This window comes from Acomys minous (genome assembly GCF_964271855.1).
Source record: "Acomys minous genome assembly, chromosome: 2".
NCBI lineage: Eukaryota > Metazoa > Chordata > Mammalia > Rodentia > Muridae > Acomys > Acomys minous.
The window spans coordinates 36,523,888-36,542,231 of NC_140484.1; the positions used below are offsets into that span (position 1 = coordinate 36,523,888).

General features: G+C 42.6%; 1 protein-coding gene, 1 long non-coding RNA gene and 1 pseudogene across 5 annotated transcripts in view; 1 reads left to right on the forward strand and 2 right to left on the reverse strand.

Moving 5' to 3' along the window:
* Positions 1-2,791, forward strand: part of MAMDC2 (MAM domain containing 2) — a 150,800-nt gene extending 148,009 nt beyond the window's left edge. For both annotated transcript variants that reach the window (XM_084764332.1, XM_084764331.1), the window contains 2 exons: positions 1,542-1,626; positions 1,749-2,791. In XM_084764332.1, the coding sequence (XP_084620458.1) occupies positions 1,542-1,626; positions 1,749-1,813 (150 nt within the window). In that variant the 3' untranslated portion in view covers positions 1,814-2,791. The remainder of the gene's footprint in view (positions 1-1,541; positions 1,627-1,748) is intronic.
* The window catches only part of LOC311587493, a 76,249-nt gene that overhangs the window by 48,517 nt on the left and 9,388 nt on the right, over positions 1-18,344 (reverse strand). The gene's annotated exons all lie outside the window — the stretch shown is intronic.
* Positions 16,202-16,799, reverse strand: LOC311585142 (mitochondrial import receptor subunit TOM20 homolog; annotated as a pseudogene). Its single transcript has one exon. The product of its transcript is annotated as a mitochondrial import receptor subunit TOM20 homolog (transcript).

Genomic DNA, 18,344 nt, shown 5'->3' on the forward strand with positions numbered 1-18,344 from the left:
CGGACCTGTAATCCTCACACTCAGGGAGGCAGAGGCAGGTGGATCTCTGTGAATTCCAGGCCAGCCTGGTTTACAAAGCAAGTCCAGGACAGCATGGACTTCACAGAAAAAAACCCTGTCTCAAAAGTAAAACAAACAAACAAAAAAAAGAATTCCCATGATGTGTAATCAGCAATCTGGGGAGCCAGGACAGCTGTAGCTCAGCTTAGTCTATATTTGAAAATGGGAAATAATAGTCCAACCCTCAGGAAGACCTGAAGCCTCGGATGAGATAACAAGTCTTGGAGACCAAAAGCCTCAGAGCCTGTCCTTCCAATGCCCAGCAGCTGGAAGTGATAGGTGCCCATTTCTAGAAGAAGAAGGACTCTCTCTTCCTCAGCCTCCACCCGCTGTGAACAAAGGCCACTCATCCTGTCCTGGTCCACTGTTCCAAAGGCCAATCTCCTCCAGAAAGTCCTCCATGGACATGGCCAGAAATAATGCCTTATAACCACTTTGATGATGCCCCTTAGCTCAGGAAATTCCATGCTTAAAATGGATCATTATGTGTTTTGTTGTTAGAAAGTTTTTTTGACCTTATTTTGCTATGTGTCCGTCATTAAGTTCACTAACTTCAAAATAATTACATAAACTTATTATTTGATTTATATCCTTAATTTTTGGGTAGCTTTAATAATTTAATAAAAATTAGCATAGGGGCCTTTTTAATTTTTTAGTTGAAAATAAACTGATCTAATGACACTGATAGAACAAGCATGTCTTCTGGACAGTTGTTATTACCCACAAAACTCTCTGGAGGATTCCATCATTTATTAACCATTATTGCATTTTTGATTAGTTGTTTTCTTCAAAGACTCTAAACCCATGAAACAGAGCAGCCTCCCCCTGTCTCACTGGGTTGTGCCTTTGATGTCATGGTATTTAACATAAGGGAATCACTATCTTTTGGTCAATTTAATTATTTTACACATTATTATTAAGCTTTTCCATCTAATGTCAGTACCAAAAGTAGAGTCATCAAGAGACGAAAAGAACTGAAGAGTCCAGCCTAAGGATGCTGGGAAATGCTAGGTGTAGAGTGTTCTATGTGGTGTAGGTTGTCAAGTCACTAGGAAGCTCTCCTGCTTGAGCGTCTCTAAGGAAATCGCCCGAAGATGCCAGAAGAGTCACCAGGGCATCACACTTCACTGTGGAATACTTACATTCTAAATAATCTAATTTAAATTTGTGGTTTTATTTTAGTTATTGTCTGGTTTTATTTTATTTTAGAGACTTGGTTTCACTGGCTAGCCTTAAGTGTGCAATGTAAACCAAACTGCCCTAGAACTCACTAAGTAGTCTACACTGCTTTGAACTTACAGCACCTCTCTCATCTTAGCCTGTTGATTGCTGGGATCCTAAGGGCCAGGCTTGAATTTGTAATTCTTTATTCCTTTCCTAAAGTTATCAACGTGTCTAGACTCACAAAGCCTAGATCTTCCCTGACCAGCACAGTCTTACCATCTTGACTAGTTCTAAATTCAAACTTGATCCTTTTTCAGATAATTTTTGAAGCCATTCGGGGAGTGTCAATAAGGAGTGATATTGCCATTGACGATGTTAAATTCCAAGCAGGACCATGTGCAGGTAATATTTCCCCAATTACATAAGCTTGATTGGAAGGAGGATCTTATAATAGTCTCAAAGTATAAGAACTCAAAATTATCTTTTCTATAGAGTAAATAATTATTGTCTGACTTTTCTGACAGAAATGGAAGATACAACTCAACAATCATCAGGATACTCTGAAGACTTAAATGAAATTGAGTATTAAAAAATTATGTAAGTTGGATTAAGAAGATAAAAGCTGTATCTCTCCTCCATCAAAGTGAAAACAGAAGAAATGAATACTGGACATTCTTATCTATTGCATACGTTGAAATGACTTCAGAAACCCTCTCTCATTACTTTTGAAAACTATATATAGATATATATTGACTCAGGGCTTTCTTCTTTTTTCCCCTGCACATTTGACAACTGTTACTAGAAGTACAGGCTACTGGTTTTACATAGACCATTTCGTTTTAAATACAAATGTGCTATGTTGTAGTCATTTCAAAGTACACATATGAAGGGCACAGTCAAAATGAATGTGCTTACTTAAGTCTGCATTCAGTGAATGTATTGGGAGACGAGGTCTTGTTGGTTTTCCTTTTGAGCTTTAAGTATGATTTTTTTCTTAAACAATACAAGATATCAGTAATATTTGCAAAATGAATGCAGTTTTATGGTAACAAGTTATTCTAGAAATAAAGTCTCATTTGTGTATTGTATTCACACACACACACACACACACACACACACACACACACACACAGAACTATAAATCGTTACTATTTCACCATACATATGAGAAAGGAGCTCTTATGGAACCCCAGGGTAAATGCATACCAATTAATGCTGCACTACACGGCAATGCTACTTTCTTTGTTCTCCCTTTCAACTACCTTGGACAGTCACTAGGAGCACCTGGACAGAAATGCACTTTTTCAATAAGGCATGCTTGAAATTTTTATGTACACACACCTAACAATTTTTATAAACTTGTTAAACAATTTCACTGATTTTTATAATAAATGTTTTTGGTGAAATTTTGAGTAGTATGAACTCAACCACATTTGATAAACTATGGTTTTCTAATGACTTATTTAGAGAATTGTATATATGTGTGCAATTGTGTGACCAAGCAGCTGTCTAAAACGTCAAAATTACCTAATAAAAGATAATTTGAAAATCCTTTCATTGGCAATTAACTCAGTTCTACATTATTTGTTTTTATCATTATATATTCATTTTCTAATTGCAAATTTTAATTTGAATCTCAATTATGCAATAATTAAATGCTTAAGCCACTTTATTAGTGACAGTAATACTACCTATATTCTTATAACAATTAATATTTAAATATTATTTTATTTCCCACAAGCAATCTCAGTTTTCCTAGAATTTATCTTTAGAACTAAACTATAAAGACACAAATTCTTTTCTTTCAGCTTTTAAAATTAAACGTATTTAGGAGGGCACATCCATGCCATAGTGTGTTGCTCCTTCTCCTGAGGGTCCTGCCTGTGGGTGAGGGCAGGAGGCTCAGGCTAAGGAGGCGAGCAGCGCAGAGTCACCACACAGACACAGAGAGTCAGGTGAATACAAAGCAAGGGAAGGCAGCTTCAGACTCCTTTATTCAAGAAGAGACTGCAGGTTATGTGGCTTTAGCCTATCAATCAGGTTCCTCCATGCTGTCTCCTAGCTCGCAAATTTGCAAACTATCTAAAGTGCTTTCTGCCCAACTACTTCAGTCAGGTCCTCAGAAGCTGCCTCAGGCTGTGAGCCCTAAGGGCCCCTCACCAAGAACACCCACATATCCTCTTTTTTTGTTTTATCTCTTGAGACCTTGGGAGACAGGATCCTTTGCCCCACCATTGTTGGCCCCAAGCCTCAAGGGCTGACCTCTAACAATGGTGTCTGCCTTAGGTTCCCCAATTCTTGAGGGTCTTACCCATCATTGCCTATCTGTCTTCTTGGTGAGTACCCCCAAGGGTCGCTCTGTCACAAAGGAGGTTTTTCAATGGCAGGCCTTTATTAGTCAGACCCATAGGGATGGTGGTTGGATGGTTGGCTTGACTAGAGGGAAGGTGGCTTGGGGGAGCCAAAAAATGGGTGGGAAAGGGTGGAGGGGATGTCATATGAAACATCCCGAAGTTAGTGCTGCAACTGTTTGTATGTATGTAGTCCTGTTGTCACCCACCTTTGTGATTCCTACAGGGGGGCATTCCTCTCCTTTAGGACAAGCTCATCATAACCATTTGTCACTGGGTGTACATTGCAAACCAGAATTCAGATGGACATTTGTAAAGTCTCTGGAAAGACACAAACAAACTCTCTGCCCTGGGTAAGGAGAGGATGTGGTCCCTGCCAGGGGACCCAGTAAGAGGGTCAATCCAGTGGACCAGGGGAAGGGGGGGTCATGAAGGGATGGGACCTCCAATGTTGGTATGCAAGGGAGGCCCTGGCTGCATCAAAGGTGAGGAAGTTGGTTGTAAAAAGTACCTCTATCAGTGTCAAATGGGAGTTCCAGGGCATCATAACAGATTTTTGTTTGAAGGTCAATTCATTGATGATTCTATTAGCTCTCTCCATTACAACTTTACCCTGTGGAATGTAGGGGATGCCAGTGGAGTGTTTAGTCTCCCAAGAATCCATGAATGAATTGAACTGAGGTGAGCAAGGCCGTTGTCCGTCTTAATCTCCCAAAGCATCCCTATAACCAACATGATGGTTTTAGTGGCCTTAATAGCATGGGGTGTTCTTTCCCCCTGAGAGAGCCTATGCACAGACAAATTTGGAATATGTGTCAATGATAACATGGACATATTTAAGGTTACCAAAGCTCGGGATGTGGGTAACATCCATTTGTCGGACAGAGTTGTGCATGAATCCCCTAGGATTAACATCCTGTGGTTGGAGAGGGCCCAATGGCACCAGAGGCTCAGAAGCTTTACAGGCATGGGCCAGATGTTTACATTGTTCCAAGCACAGTTCAGGGAATAGAGTATGTGGGTTGGAGGGAGACAGTTGGAATCTGTGACGCAGGCTCCTTGCTTGTGCTATGGGGGCAAGTGCCACTGAGGCAATAAGCTTGCCTGCTTGGGCATTCTCCTTGGCTATGGTACCAGGGATCTCTGTATGGGAGCATATATGCTCAACAAATCATGGATGTTGTCAGTTAGCCAGCATGATTCTTAGGGCACTGATTGTGTAGTCGATGGGAAGAAGGGAAGATCGAGAGCAGGTCAAGGGCAGCACCCTGACCATTTGTACAACATAATTGGTGTCAGAGAAGATATTAAGGGACTCCTCCTGGCAGAGTTCCAGAGCCATAAGGGCAGCCAGAAGTTCTCCCAACTAGACTGAATGTGGGTTAAGGAATCTGTGAGCTGACTCTGGCTAATTAGGTCTCTTGAGGACAACTCCCAAAATGGATTTGTTGGCATCAGTGAATACCAAGGTGGTTCAGGGAATGGGGTGTATGGAGGGTCTAGAAAAGGGGGTGTCCTCTAGAGGCAGGAGGGTAAGGAATTGCAAAAGTTTGTAGGTCAGGAGATGGTTATCATTGTCTATGGGGTATCCTGACATCACGATATCGAAGAGGGAATTATCTCAAAACAGGAACTGAATATTCGACAGAGGGAGGGGGAAGATGATCTTGGAGCATTCTGTGTTAAAGATTTTGTTAGTATATTTCCATTCTGTGATGGCTAGCAAAAGAAGATCAGTCTTTGTGGCTAATTTATGGGTACATGACCAAAAGAATGGATCCAACAAAGGGTCCAGTGGTTGTGCCAGACAGTGGCCAATGGAGCCTCCCCTGTCCAGGAAATAATATTAAGGATTAGGGTCCCAAGATCATATCTCTCAAGTGAGACGGAGAAGAGAAAGCTTGATATTTATGGAGCAATTTTCATGTGGGAAGGTCTAGTCAGATCCTAGAAGAAGGATCAGAAACATGTCAAAATAGGTCAAAGAAGAGAAAAACTCACCAGGGCAGGGATGGGGGGATGCGAAGGAAAGGCCTAAGCTAATTAAGTTGACCACAGAGTTTTTGGAGACTGTTAAGGAATTACGACCCTTTAATTAGTAGTGAAGGGGCAAGAGGTTTGATCTCAGTGGTGACCTTATATCAGAGGAAGCTAAAGAAAGGCGGGGTCTGAATCCTCTCATTGGTAACTGTAAGGCCAAGGCTCTCAAGATCTGAGGCCAGTATTTTTTAGTAGGTTCGAAAAGAAATCCTTGGAAGGATGTGCAAGCAATAGATCATCCGTATAATGGATGACCAGGCAATGAGGCTGTACTCTCACTGTGGCCAAGGAAACAAATTGTTGGCAGATATAGGGGCTATTTCTCATGCCCTGGGGAATATCCATTGATATCTCTGGGTAGGCACATTATGATGGGGTTTCCACACCGTAAATGCAAAATAGGGCCAGTCCTCAGTGTTAAGGGGCATGGAAAAGAGGAAGCAATCCTTATTGTCCACTACGGCTGAGTAGTAGTGAACAGGGATGGCTCCCAGATGTAGAAGACCAGGTTGGAAGGAGCCCATTTTAAGCATATGTTTGTTAATTTGTCTAAGATCCTGAAGGAGTCTATATTTACCGGACTTCTTTTATGTGGACTAGAGGATGGCTTGACATGACCAAGTAAAAGTTGTTCCTGCACAAGGTATTTGAGAATGGAAAGTTTGGGTTCCAGTATAGGCCACTATTCAACCCAGATGGGGTCTGAAGTATCCCATTAGAGTGGCATGGGTCAGGATGTGGAAGAACAATGACTCTTAGGCTTGGGGATGTGAGGCCTTAGGTTAGGGAAGGGGATGAGAACGTCTGGAGAGACTGGAGGTGTCATGGGCCATGATTTTGTCATAAAAGGCAGATCCCCTGTGTCAAGATAATATCCATGGCAGTGAGGAGGTCCTGGACCCACACTGGGGACCTCAGCTACCAGGTGAGAAAGGACACCTGTGTACCTGTCATGGTCCTCCCAAATAACAGGCTGTTTGACTTGGCCAGTGGTTTATAAACCACCAACTTCCTTGATATTGGGGCCAGGCCCATAGGACCAATGTGTGAGGTGAAAGGCATCATTAAAGGAAACAATGGTAGCATCCACCTCAGTATCCACAATACTTTTGATCTCGACCCCATCTAGGAACACAGTCATTTGAGGGGAATACTCAAAGATAGGAAGGGTCCATTGCGTGTCAGAGGGTGTTCCTCTTACTGGCTGGGGGTGTGGGAGGGAGTTTAAAGGAAAGGCATATCTGCGGTCTTTAGCCCAGTGATAGCCTTTGTGGCATTGAGGCCATGGGGTATGGAAGTGAGCGCCTAAGGTTCCCCTTGGGTAGACACAGAAGAAATTGTCTGGTTGGCTGCACCCCCCATTATGTAGGTTTTTGAGAAGGTTGTTATCAATATCCAGGGTCTGCACAGAAGCCACAAGCAAGAGCCTCAAAGGGTGCAATCATGGGGTTAATATCTTTGGCGGTATTGAGCCACTTATGAAGATCTTTGTGGACGTCTCTGATGGCATTGTGGGTCACCTCACCGTGGAGATTCCTTCCCAAGCAAATTGTTTAATCTAGCTGGACCAGGAGAGGTATGTCAGTCCACTGACTCCATCACACAAGCAAGGAAGTCGGTAAAGCCCTCTGAGGGTCCTTGTACTAGGTTGCGGAAAAGGGTCTCTGTCTTGTTAGGAAGGCAAAGCCTTAAGGGCCTGTAAAGAGATGGATTTAACTTGGTCAAAGTACCCACGGAAGCCAATGGTGGCCTGTGCAACAGGGTCCATGTAGGGACCTATACCCATATGCATGTCCAGGGAAATAGGAACCCCGAGATGGAGGCTGCTGTGGGCCTGGGATTCAGCCAGGATGTTACAGGCCACTTTCCATTGAAGGAACTCACTAGGTGCATGTGCCCCCCTTTAAGAGAGAATACCAGTCATAATGGGTTTGCAAGTGAATGGCCCATTGTAAAAGAACCTGCTCGAAATAGGGGGCATTGACATCGGACTATAGGGCCATCTTCCAAATGAGGGCCAAATCGGTAAGCGGGGTGGGGTACCAGGACCAGGCCACTGTGTCGTGTCCAACACTGGCAGGGCAGGCCGTTGCTAGAATGGCATCATGGTGGAAGTTCCACCTCATAGGTATTAGTTGGTGGTGGTGGGGTTGTGGTTGGTGAAGGAGAGTGGGAGGGCGAGGTATGAGAGGTTGAGCTACAGGAGGAAGAAGGGGCAGTTGCATCACAGAGGAGCGATAAGGGTAGAGTTCCTCCCATGGATAGGTGGCGGAGGCTCCGGTTGGGTTTTGGCAGAATGAACGTGAGGTGATTCCGGCTGGGAGGGGGTATAATCATCCTCCTCGTAATTTAAATGATTGGGGAGTTGAGAGGAAAGGGGGAGGGGGTGAGCAGTAGCAGAACGTTACTCATAGTGGGAGGAGGGTGCAGAGAGTTTGGGGATAAAGGTGGCTTTACACCTGCACAGTGCCTCCAGGGAGGGCAGGCTCAAGTTGAGGCCCAGGTTCCTAATAAAGAACCAAATGAAGGGGCAGAAGCGCAACCTGAGCGGCCGTATGGGGCTGCACACTCACCCATGAGCAGCTGGAAGCAAGGGGCCAACTCACTGAGAGAGATGGGGCCTCTCACCAATGCTGAGGGAGCCAAAGCCATATTGGGTGCCAGAAGTTCCTCCTCCTCCTCCTCCTTCCGAGGGCCCAGCCTGTGGGTGTGAGGGCAGGGCACTCAGGCCGAGGGAGTGAGTGGCACGGAGCCACCACATCGACACAGGGAGTCGGGTGAATACAAACCAACGACCAGCAGCTTCAGATTCATTTACTCAGGAAGAGACTGTAAGGAAGAGACTGTAGGTTATATGGCTTTGGGCGACCAATGAGCTTCCTCCAGCCATCTCCGAGCAGGCCAATGAACGGGTGTTCATCTCTGGGCAAACTCTCCAAAGTGCTTTCTGCCAGACTAACTACTTCCCTAGCCACGTCCTAGGAAGCTGCTCCAGGTTCTCCCACGTGGGTCCTGGGGACTGAACTCAAGTTGGCAGGCTTGTCTGCAAGTACCTTCATATACTGAGCCATCTGACCAAACCAGGACACAGAATCTGTTGTTTATGTTCTTAGTGTCAAGAAACAAAATCGAATGAGCAAGTGAGCGTTATCTCCCCTCATTCCCTGGAATGAAAATTATTGGCGTTCTTCACAGATATGAAAGCCAAGTATCAGTACTGGGTATTGTAGCTCAATAAATTAGCACTTGCTAAATATGGGCAAGGCCTGGGGTTCGACCCCAAGCACTATGAGGACAAAGCAAGGTGAAACAACCGAGTATAAGGAGATAGAAAGTCACTTAAGACTGGACAGCTTTGACGTGGTGGCAGGTAAAAGCCAGTGTTTTAGCTTTCTACAGCTGTAAATCCACAGGCCTCGTCTGTGAAAAACACCGTGCCTCTCTGCATGCCACATTACTTAGAAAGTAAAAAAATTCAGTTGCAAAAAATCAACATCCCAAGGTTCATAGATAAAAACTAAATTCAATTTGTAATAAAACAGAATTTCATTAATGAAAATGTCCTACTATGATTAATTAGCCACAGAGGCACAGTTAGAGTTTGACGTACATTGGGCAACAAAAATCTGTCACAGCATTGTTCCCACCTATAACTATAGTTACATTTGCTGAATACAGGAATAAACATTCTCTACCCACACATATCTGTGGACATAGTGAGGCATCTATGCTGTGTAACAAATAAATAAGGTATTTCACTGGCATCCTTGACGGTGACAGAAGGTCTTATGCAATCATTCCATCTAACATGTATTGGCGGCCTACTGTTTCCAGTGACAGGGCAGACACGTTTTTGCAGGAGCTAACTTATTTAATCCTGACAAACAACCCATGAGGTAACTCCTAGCGTAAGTTCCATTTTATATAAGGACTGTTCATGATCAGTAGCTAGTGCACCACCTGCGTTTGACACTGGGCCTGTTGCAGTGCCCATCCTGTGTTCTAACCTTCCTACACCTCCAACCTGCCAGCTCTTCCCTTAGCTCCATCAGCAATATGGATTACAAACTCGCCACAGGTTCCTAGTTTCCCCTCTTCTAGGCTTTATTGGCTATACAAATAGCTACAAGGTGGGGCCAAGGAGAGGGCTCAGCCGGTAAAATGCCTGCCATGCCACCATGAGGACCTCAGTTCTGATCCCCAGGTACCCTTGTGAAAAAGCTTGATGTGGCAGCAACTCGATGATCTCTAGGTTCAGTAAGAGACCCTGTCTCGGGGTTAGAGAGATGGCTCAGTGGCCTAGAGTATCATTTTCGGGCAGCAAGCGAAGAGGTAATTACTACAGGCAGTTGCTAAGAAACAACCTGCCGTGTTCCGCGCCAGGGAGGTGGGAAGTGAGCTGAGTGACTCATCTCCCCTCACTTCTGCTCCTTTGCAGGTTGCCACGGCTTCACGCTTCACTTCTCGCCCCAAGTGTCCCCTGGCATTCCTTTTGACGATATGCGATGTGGATGAAAATGTAGGCAGATGGTGGGCACAGTGTAGTTTCGCCAGGTTTAGAAACACCCAAGGGGAAGGCACACTAGTGACTAGGTGCTACTTAACAATTTAATCCGGGTCTCTGCATTTATTCCAAGTCTCAGCAGCACCTAAACACCCAAGTTCTTGAAATAGAAACAGCTTTCTACGCAGATTGCCTTCGCTCTTACAATCCACCATCTGCGGTGGAGGTTATTTATGTCGAGAAAGGAGGAATAGCGCTGATGTGAAGAAAACAGTACCTCTGATGCAGGGTCTGGCTTAATATGGAAGAACAAAATTCAGAGAGGATTTCTTAAGATATCTATGCTCTGGGCATCTTACCAAGCACGGAGGTTACAAAGATACTTACAGATTAGTGAAGAAAACGAGATACAAGTCAGCCAGCACAATTTCACGACAAACGATGTCTCATCCCCATGTTTCCCCATACTGGGGGGAACTGGGAACCCCATATTCCCCAGAACTGGGAGAAAGAAGTTTTCATAACTAATACGTTTTTTAATATGGCTGGATTTCTGGTATGTGGATCTCTGTAAAGATTAGGTGCCTGGCTCCTGGATGCTAGCTGCCTCCATTCAAATTCTGGTTTGACAGCAAGTCATCTTTACCTTCTTTGGCTCCTTTTTCTACTTTGCAAAATGAGATAAAGTAGCTGCTCTGAAGAATAACTGAGAACAATAGACGGGAAGACCCGGTAATACGTGCCTGCTACCACTTGGTATCAGAACAAAGTAAAGCTCACAAAATACACAACAACAACAACAACAACAACAACATTATACATACAAGAACCTAAGAAACATATTTAGTTTCTAACACAAAAGTCTTCCCAGTTTATAGGACAAGGAATTAGTAAAAGCTCAGATAAATCTCAGTTGTTTTTGTGTTTCCTCTCTGGATAGAGGAACTGTGAGTTTATAGTGCCATCTTAAGGATAAAGCAACCATATAATCTTGTCTTGTTACCATCTTTTTCTTTAACCAGCGACTAGCAAGGTCTTCTCGTTCTTCCCACAGTGGCCATTGGCTCCGGTTCTTCAGAACTATACATGGAGTCCCCCAAAAGACTTATGCTAAATTAGACTTCTGTACAGGCCCATCTTTTCAAAAGAAATGTCTCCTAGTTTAGTTTTCCTGTTTTTGGATTAACTAAATGTTCAAGAAAAACACTTGGTTTAACATAAATGTGCACGCGGGGTTACAAATACTAGAAGAGGGTAAAATTATAGCCCTCTCAGAGGGCTGTAATCATTTCATTAACTCCGAGTCAGTAGTAGATTGTGCACAGCTTTCCTCCTGCTCTGTAAACTATCCATTGACTCTGCTGATTGTTTCTTGTGTGGTGCAGAAACTTCTTAACTTACTGCAATTTCATTTATCAATTCTTGAACATATTCCCCGGGCTAGTAGCGTCCTCTTCAAAAACCCTTGAAGACAGCTATATCTTAAAGTGTTTTCCTTAGCAGTCTCAGGATTTTAGGTGTTACCTAAAGGTTTTAGTGTGTTTTCGGTTGAGGTTTGTAGTGAGTAAAAGACAGAGATTACTTTATTCTTGTAAGTGTAGATAGTTAGTTTGCCTGCACCGTTTGTTGAAAAAGCCATCTTTTCTCCGACATTGTTTGTTTGTATGTATGTATGTATGTATGTATGTATGTATGTATGTATGTACATATATCTTTGTCACAATCGTGCTGGCTGTAGCTGTGAGGGTTCATTTGAGTCTTCCATTCCAGTCATTGATCACGTGTCTGTTTTCGGGTCCGTGCTGGGCTGTGTTTGCTATCTTGGCTCTGTGATACAATTTTAAATCAGGTTTGTTCCACTCCCAGAACTGACTTTTTGGTTTAGCATTGTTTTGACCATTTTGGCCTTTTGTGCTTACACATGAATTTTAGTGCTGGTTTTGTTGTTGTTATTTGTTATTTGTTTGCTTTTTCCTAGTTCTGTGAAAGATATTGTTGGAATTTTGATGGGGACTGGTTTTAATTGTAGTTCATATTTTTTAGTAACAACCACTCCACATTATTCTGATAATCTCTGAGGGTTGGAGACCTTCCCATTTTTTAGCATCTTCTTCAATTTTTTTTCATGTCTTCAAATTCTCATTGTTTCTGGATATTATTATTTTGAGTGTTTTTCTTTTCCTTATTTCTTTCTAGTGAGCGTGTGCATGTGTGTGTGTGTGTGTGTGTGTGTGTGTGTGTGTGTGTGTGTGTTTTCTAAACCATCACTTGTGTGGTTTTTATGTCCTGCTACTTTATAGAAAATGCTTAGCAGTCCTAAGGGGTTCCTGAGGAATTCCTTCTGGGTAAGTGTACATCACAGAATCTGTATAGAGATGGTTGGAGTTCTCCATTTCCAAATTACAGCCTTCATTTCATGCTCTTCTTATTGCTCTAGCTATAGTAAACAAGAGGGAAACAAGTGGAAAGTTTGTCTCATTCCAGATTTAGCAGCAGAAATGTTCTCAGTTCTTTCCCTTTGAGTGGATATAGGTTGGCTATGGCTTTTTTTTTTTTTTTAATTTTATGGCTAGATGTGTCTCTTGTGTTCCTGTGGGGTGTTTTTTTTCAGGACTTTTATCATAAGGGTAGCATATGGGTAATCAGTAATCCCCATAAATCTTGGAGATTGGTTTCTATGGTTCCTTTTGGTTTTAGAACTTGGTTGGGTTTTTTTTGTGTGTGTGTGTATTTAGATAATTGGTGTTTTCTGTCCTTAAATTTATTTATGTAGTAGACTAACTTATGTTTAATGATTTGCATTTTTTTAACCAATCTTGCATCCCGAGAATTAAATCAACTTGGTCATGATGTATGACTGATTAATTTGTTCTGGAATTTAGTAAATCTTTTGATTTTTTTTTAACATATACATATATATTGATGCCAAGAGCCACCCTGTTAAGGATGCTCACTAGGCATGTGGGCTGTCTAGGAGATGATCTGGTATTTGCAAGGTCTTGTACCATGATACACCCACAAACTGCTTCCAGCCTCTGACATGCTGTCAGAAGCCATTGATTCAGGGAAATTCAGTAGGCATGAGAGATCTCTGGAGGTGATCTGGTATTTGCAAGGTCTGTATTGTGATGTACCCCAGAATTGATTCCAACCTCTGGCTGCCCTGTCAATTGTGCTTTGTTGTATCTCTCTAAAATCTGGCATTAGAGCCAGGCATGGTGGCACATGCCTTTAATCCCAGCACCCAGAGAGGCAGAGGCAAGTGGATCACTGTGAGTCTAAGGCCAGCTTGGACTACAAAGCGAGTTCACAATAGCCAAGATTACATTTATGGGCAGCCTGGTCTACAAAGTGAGTCCAGGACAGCCAAGATTATACAGAGAAATCCTGTCTCAAAAAACCAAAAAGAAAAAATGTCTGGCATTGGTGTGAACTGGATTGACCAGCTCTGATTGAGCAAACTTCCTACAGGATCTTGTTGAAGATGTACTGTTTGTTATTCAGATGTATTAATCCCTGATTATGGAATTCCTCATTTGATTCAAATAGTTTTAAAAGTTAAGCTTAGTTTATGGCTACAATAAATACCTTTGTGGACCTCCAGATGCCTCACTAAGGATAGCCTTGTAGCAAATTTGTAGCTTCAGATAAGCCTCCACTCCAGATGATACCACAAATCCTGCTATTTCACCATAAATATACACAAGTTGGTTTAAACTTCCCATGAGTCTAAATTGGAATAAAGCTACCTAGAGATGGCTGAATTTACTCTGTTTCTTAGAATGAAAGACAGATAAAATTATTGTCCTGAATTCATAATGAACTAAAAGATGGCTGGATAATTTATAGTTAGGTCAGTCCTAATTGATAAGTCATATATTCTTCTAACTTTTAGACCTTTGTCACTCTGAACTCACTGTGAACTTATGTAATGGACAGTTAGATAAGAAATGTTTAGCTTTAAAACATGTAACCTGTTGTATTTTAAAATTCATCTGTTTCATGATTAATTGCCTTTTTTGACTATGAGGTAATACCACTTTCTCAGAAGTATAAGTATGGTTCATCTACAATAAACGGTGTTGAGATTGGAAAACCTGACTTCAGTTGAAGTCAAGATGCCTAATTTCATTCACCTTTTCCCTTGAATATATATGTTGAAAATTGGAAACTTGACTTCAGTTGAAGTCGAGATGCCTAATTTCATCCACCTTTTCTCTTGAATGTATGTGTGTGAGTGGTTTATTTTCCATCTTTCTCTTATTTTTTATTTTCCTGTAGATTCACAAAATAGCAGACTCAGGGCCCTTTCTCCTAGCAACTCCCCCCAACCCCCGGCAGCCTAAGTGTACTGGAGATCTCCACAAAGAGACCTATCTACAGATCAAAGAGCCTACTTTTAAGACCCCTGTGCAGTTTCTGGCTAAAGCCACTTTTACAGCCTCACCCATAGGAAAACTATGGTCAGTTTAAGTTCTCCTCCTCGGCTGCAGTATAGCCAGTCCCTGGAGAAGAAACCCTGGGCTCCCTTCTCTCCTTTCTCTTTCAATCCTGATCAGTTGCCTGAACCATCAGCTCTGGCCACCCAAGAGATGAAGCAAACGGGAAGGGCAGCTGCATCCAGCCACAGAGACCCCACGCTGGACCTCTCCAGAGCAGCAGCTGGGCATTAACATATTATTACATGTATATACAATAAATTACTTGCAGCAAGAAGAACCATAAAACAATCAGGAATTATATAAATAGTACATTCATAGTATTTTGGCTATTTGTATTTGGCAGCTTTGAAGAAAAATCTTTCCTATCTTGGTGCATCTAAAAATCTAAATATAAATCAATATCCATCATATCTTGTCATTAACAACTTAGTAGTGGTTTTTTTTTTCTTCTCCGCCCTTCTTCCTCTCATGCTTACTGTTATTTTAGTGTGGTTTATTTTTTCCTGTGAGCTGCCTCATGGCTGGATTCGTCTCTTCCTTCTGAAATATTCTTTCAGTTATCTTCCATAGGGCAAGCTTAGTGCTCAGAAATTTCTTTATTCATTATCAGGGAAGCTTTTCCCCCTTCAATTGTAATAGATAGCTTTGCTGCTCTTTATTAGCAGGTGCCTTTCAGATCTTGCACCACATCTGTCCAGGCCCTTCTTTGAAAGAGAATAATTTGAAAATGAATAATTTGCTCTTATAATGGTTTGTCTTTATTTGTGACTTCATGTTTCTCTCTTGCCACTTTTGAAATATTTCCTTTGCTCTATATATTTTGTGTTTAATTATAACATAATGAAGGCAGGGTCTTTTTTGACCTTGACATCCTAAACCCCTCCAGTGTCATTATTAGCAACGTTCTCCATAAATCTTGGAGACTGCTTGTTATGGTTCCTTTAAAAATGTTATTTATTGTATATGTATGGGTGTTTTGCTTCTGTGTATGTCTGTGCACCATGCACAATCATTGCCCCTAGAGGCCAGAAGAGGCATTGGTTCCCCTGTAACTAGACTTACAGGTAGTTACGAGCCCCCATATGGGTGCTGGGAATTAAACCCTGGCCCTCTGGAAGAGCCATGAATGCTTTTAACCTCTGAGCCATCTCTCCAGGAGGTTTTTATCCTCCTTCTATGTACCTATAACTCAGAATCTTTAGAGTACCACATATATCTTGAAATTCCAATCAGTTCTCTTCTTCTCTCATACTGGCCCTGGGGATTCAACACAGGCTGCCAGGCTTGCCAGCAAGTGCTGTTACCTACAAGAGTATCTCGAGGCTCTTCTCCTTCTTCTTCTTCTTCTTCTTCTTCTTCTTCTTCTTCTTCTTCTTCTTCTTCTTGTTTGTTTTTCAAGACAGGGTTTCTCTGCGTAGTCTTGGCTGTCCTAGACTCACTTTATAGACCAGGCTGGCCTCGAACTCACAGCAATCCACCTGCCTCTGCCTCCCAAGTGCTGGGATTAAAGGCGGGTGCCACCACACCCGGCTCCTCCTCCTCCTCCTCCTCCTCCTCCTCCTCCTCCTCCTCCTCCTCTTCTGTTAACTCACTATATTTATAAAATGAAAACCTCTATCAAAATCCTTTTCACTGGAAAAAAAATGGATCTACTCAAAGTACATATCACTGTGGTAGATTTCAGTGTAGGACAGTTCTTAACAAGTGTATTTGCCCTTATTCCCCCAGAACCGATCAACTTCCCAAATAACTGTTAACTGGTTTTACTGAAATTTTATGATGTTGATATCTGGTTCACTCCACATCACCTTCAGCCAAGATCTGAGCACTTACAAATCTCTGGCTAACGGTTGGAAGCTTGATCAGAAGCATCTGGAACACTGGAGGTGGGACAGTCTGCTGTAGCACTTGGAGCAGCTGCTGGGGCTGCCCACACACAGCAGTTGCATTTGTCAGGTTCTCTACACCCTTCTCGTAGTCACCTTGAGCTAGTAACTCTTCCCCAAGCTGTACCTCCTCAAGGAAGAATTTCAGAACAGCTTCAGCATCTTTTAAGTCAGGTAACTCGGAAAGCCTCCTTAGCTTTCTCTCCTTGGCAAGCTTCTGTTTTTTTCTTTGTTCTCGAAGCCTATTCTTGAAGTTGGGGTCACTCTACTTTTTGCAGTCAAAGCAGATGCAGTCCCTGATGAAGAGGGCATCGTACATGCCCGCAGTGATGGCACTGTTCCGGCCCATCATCTTCTCTTGTCTGGGGCATGTGTGGGGACCTCGGCTGCCCACCAATAAGCAGCGGTTAGCTCTGACTGACCGGAGCACAACAGCAGCTGGATGCATATACAGATACAATTGAAGAGTTATGGGATGAGGGTGGGTGCTATAATCCCAACAAGAACTTAGTGGGGTTAGAGACCCACTGTCCAAAGCCACACTCCACTCCAGCCTTCTGCTAAAGCCCTCTACTAGCTGACCAAGAATCAGGGAAACAGAACCTCATCTTGTGGGTCATTGTCATTGGTAGAGTGTCTATTTCTGTGAACAACTTGAGGAGTTGTTCAGCTTACACTTCTGCATCACAGTCCATCGTCAGAGGAAGTGGAAACTCAAAGAAGGACCTGGAAGCAGGAACTAAAGCAGAGGCCATGCTGCTTATTGGCCTGCTACTCATGGCTTGCTCAGCTTGCTTTCTTATACAACTAAGGACCACCTGCACAGGGTGGCACCCCCACCACAGAAATGGCTCACCCACATCAATTACCAAACAAGAAAATGTACCACAGATTTGCCTACAGGTCTAAAGGAGGCATTTTTCTCAATTAAGATACCCTCTTCCTAAATATGTCCAGGCTTGTGTCAAGTTGACAAAAAGCAACCAGCACAATGGACAAATTATCAACTTGACACACAAACATTATTAATTAAGCCATAACCTTTCTTTGTTAATCCCTAAGATTTCATATTACTATCAATATTCCAACTTTTAAAAGTCCCAGTCTAAAATTCAAACATTTTGTAAAGTTCAGTCTCTTTAAAAGTTCCAGTCTCTCTAAAAAAAAAAAAAAAAAAAAATCCAAAGTCTTTCAACTGTAGGCTACTATAAAATAAAAATAAATAGATAAAAAAATAAATAAATAAAAACATGCTAATACTTTCTCACGGTAAGAAGGAAGAATCAGGAGACACAATGAAATTGAAGCAAAACTAAAGTCCAACAGTGTAAAAAGATCAGTGTCAGACACGTGGGATTCAGTCACAGACTTCTGGGTTCTGAAGAGTTGATGTAGCCATCTCCTACACATACATCTGGTAGGGGCAGGCCAGCTCTACGCCATACCCTCTGTCCTTGGTGGTTATCTCATGGTACCGGCACCTCCAAAATGAGGAGGTTATGTGCTGTAACTAGGGTTGTACCTTCACCAATAGTCTCTCCTTGGCTCTTGACTTCAGGGACACTGAGTCTAACACATGGTTCTAAGCCTCAACTTCTCTCAGTGACTCCTTTAATCCTGAGACTTCTACCGCAACTAAGGCTGCACTTTCACCAATGTCTTTACCTGGACCCCCACAGTGTCAAGTCTCAACTGCTCTCCATGACCCCTTTATGCCTTCAAAACCTTATATAAAAGGTCTCTTACACATTACCAATTTCAGCCGCCAGCACAAGATACAGCCTTGCCCCTCCTCTGGAACAGAGCTTCTGTGTGCTGACCCTGAGGAAACACTTCCCAAAATATTTCACTCAACAATGCTTGTCTCTTCTTAATGCTAATTTCTTGGCTCCAGCCA